The sequence below is a fragment of the Euwallacea fornicatus genome, unplaced genomic scaffold, assembly GCF_040115645.1.
Source record: "Euwallacea fornicatus isolate EFF26 unplaced genomic scaffold, ASM4011564v1 scaffold_96, whole genome shotgun sequence".
Taxonomy (NCBI): domain Eukaryota; kingdom Metazoa; phylum Arthropoda; class Insecta; order Coleoptera; family Curculionidae; genus Euwallacea; species Euwallacea fornicatus.
In genome coordinates, this window is record NW_027096064.1 from 148,937 (window position 1) to 150,717 (window position 1,781).

The following is a 1,781-nucleotide window of genomic DNA, read 5'->3' on the forward strand; positions in this document are numbered from 1 at the left end:
ATGGATCATATAAACGTCCAAGAAAAAGTTTTTATTGACGACTCAATTTTAAGCTGGGAAGTGCTCTCTTTTGATCCATTCAATCCTACTAAATTGGGGACAAACGATGAAATTAGAATATCCTTACAGCAAACCGGAAAATATCCCTTACCCTGCAAAAGTGAACTTTACATTGAACTAAAGGTTACGAAAGAGGATGGTACGCCACTTACAAACACATACTTGATAAATAATGCCGCGGCGTTTTTATTCAAAGAGTTGAGATATGTTCTAAATGGAGTGACAATTGACGCAGTACGAGATGTTGGTATAACAGCAACCCTTAAGGGTTATTCATCATATAATTTAAATGAAAGCGCTAAGCTTCAAAACGCGGGATGGTATCCGGTAGAAAAAGAAAAAAGCATCATGACGGACTCTAACGGAAATGTTTCTTTATGTATTCCTCTTAAGATGTACTCTGGTTTCTTTGAAGATTATAAGAAAATCATTTTAAATTCACATCAAGAATTAATCCTAGTTAGAGCTAACGATGATTCCAATGCATTGGTACAAACGGCAGCATCTACAGAAAAACCGAAACTTACGATAACAAAACTCTGTTGGAGAGTTCCACACTTAACAGTAGCAATTCCTCAGGAATTAGCACTTACAAAAACTATTGATAAAAATACTGACATCTTATTAACTTTTCGAAGCTGGGAATTAGTTGAATATCCAGAGTTATTAGAAGCCACCAGACACAATTGGACGGTAAAGACATCGACCAAAGTTGAAACTCCACGCCATGTCATACTCGCATTTCAAAAAGACAAAAGAGGTAATCTTAAAAAGGATATGAGCAAATTTGATCACTGTGACCTACGAAACGTAAATGTGTATTTAAATTCTGAAAGATACCCGTATGGTGACTTGCAACTTGATTTTAAAAATAATAGATTTGCAACCCTGTATGAAATGTTTTCCGAATTTCGTCAGGTTTACTATAATAACGCACAAGAACCGATTTTCACTCCGTCCGAATTCAAAGATAAAGCTCCACTTGTTTACATCAATTGTACTCACCAAAGAGATTTACTTCAAACTGGATCAGTCACTATGAGAGTGGAATTTGAAACTGCAGAAAAAGTGACTGATAAAACGACAGCCTATTGCCTCACTATTCATGACAAAATATTTAGTTATAATCCACTTACGAAAATTGTAAAACAGCTTTAAATTCCTACCACCACCACCACCACCACCATCAATATGTAGCGTTAAAACTTAATGTTCAGTTGAAATATTGTTTATAAAGATACTGCAAGTCGAAATGACAACTAGACTTGAAAGAATAGAAACTTTTTTAGAAAACCTACGAAATATTAAACGCCGGATTAGAGAATATTCCATCAAGAAATTTACTTTCCTAAAGTTTGAACAATTAAAAATATGAATATTCAAGGGTTTAAAGATGAAAATACCCTAAACGACTCTTTTCACATCATCAGCAGCACATAACAGTAATGGAAAAAATCATTGCATCAAAGTAAAATGTACCCTATCATCCCGTCATATATAACCAAAACATTTCGTGTGAAGATCCAAACCTATTGATGACTAGTCCAGTTCAAGACTGCTTCTACCAACGTGTGCTCTTTTAAATGTTTTATGTACAATGATGAATAAAGTTTTTAAAAATGTAAAACGCTTTTTAATGATGCATGCTACAATACATCTTCATAATGCTATTTATGCAAATTGCTATATATTCACATTGCGAAGATGTCAGCCTATTAACT

At 34.1% G+C, this 1,781-nt stretch overlaps 1 protein-coding gene across 1 annotated transcript; it reads left to right on the forward strand.

The window, feature by feature from the left end:
- LOC136350069 (uncharacterized) lies at positions 1-1,218 on the forward strand. Its single transcript, XM_066301594.1, has one exon. It carries the CDS (start codon positions 1-3, stop codon positions 1,216-1,218), a length of 1,218 nt encoding a protein of 405 aa, XP_066157691.1.
- The last annotated feature ends 563 nt before the right edge of the window (positions 1,219-1,781 follow it).

What these genes read in the sequence shown, in the direction of transcription:
- LOC136350069 (XM_066301594.1), top strand. Translation starts at nt 1, where the DNA reads ATGGATCATATAAACGTCCAAGAAAAAGTTTTTATTGACGACTCAATT.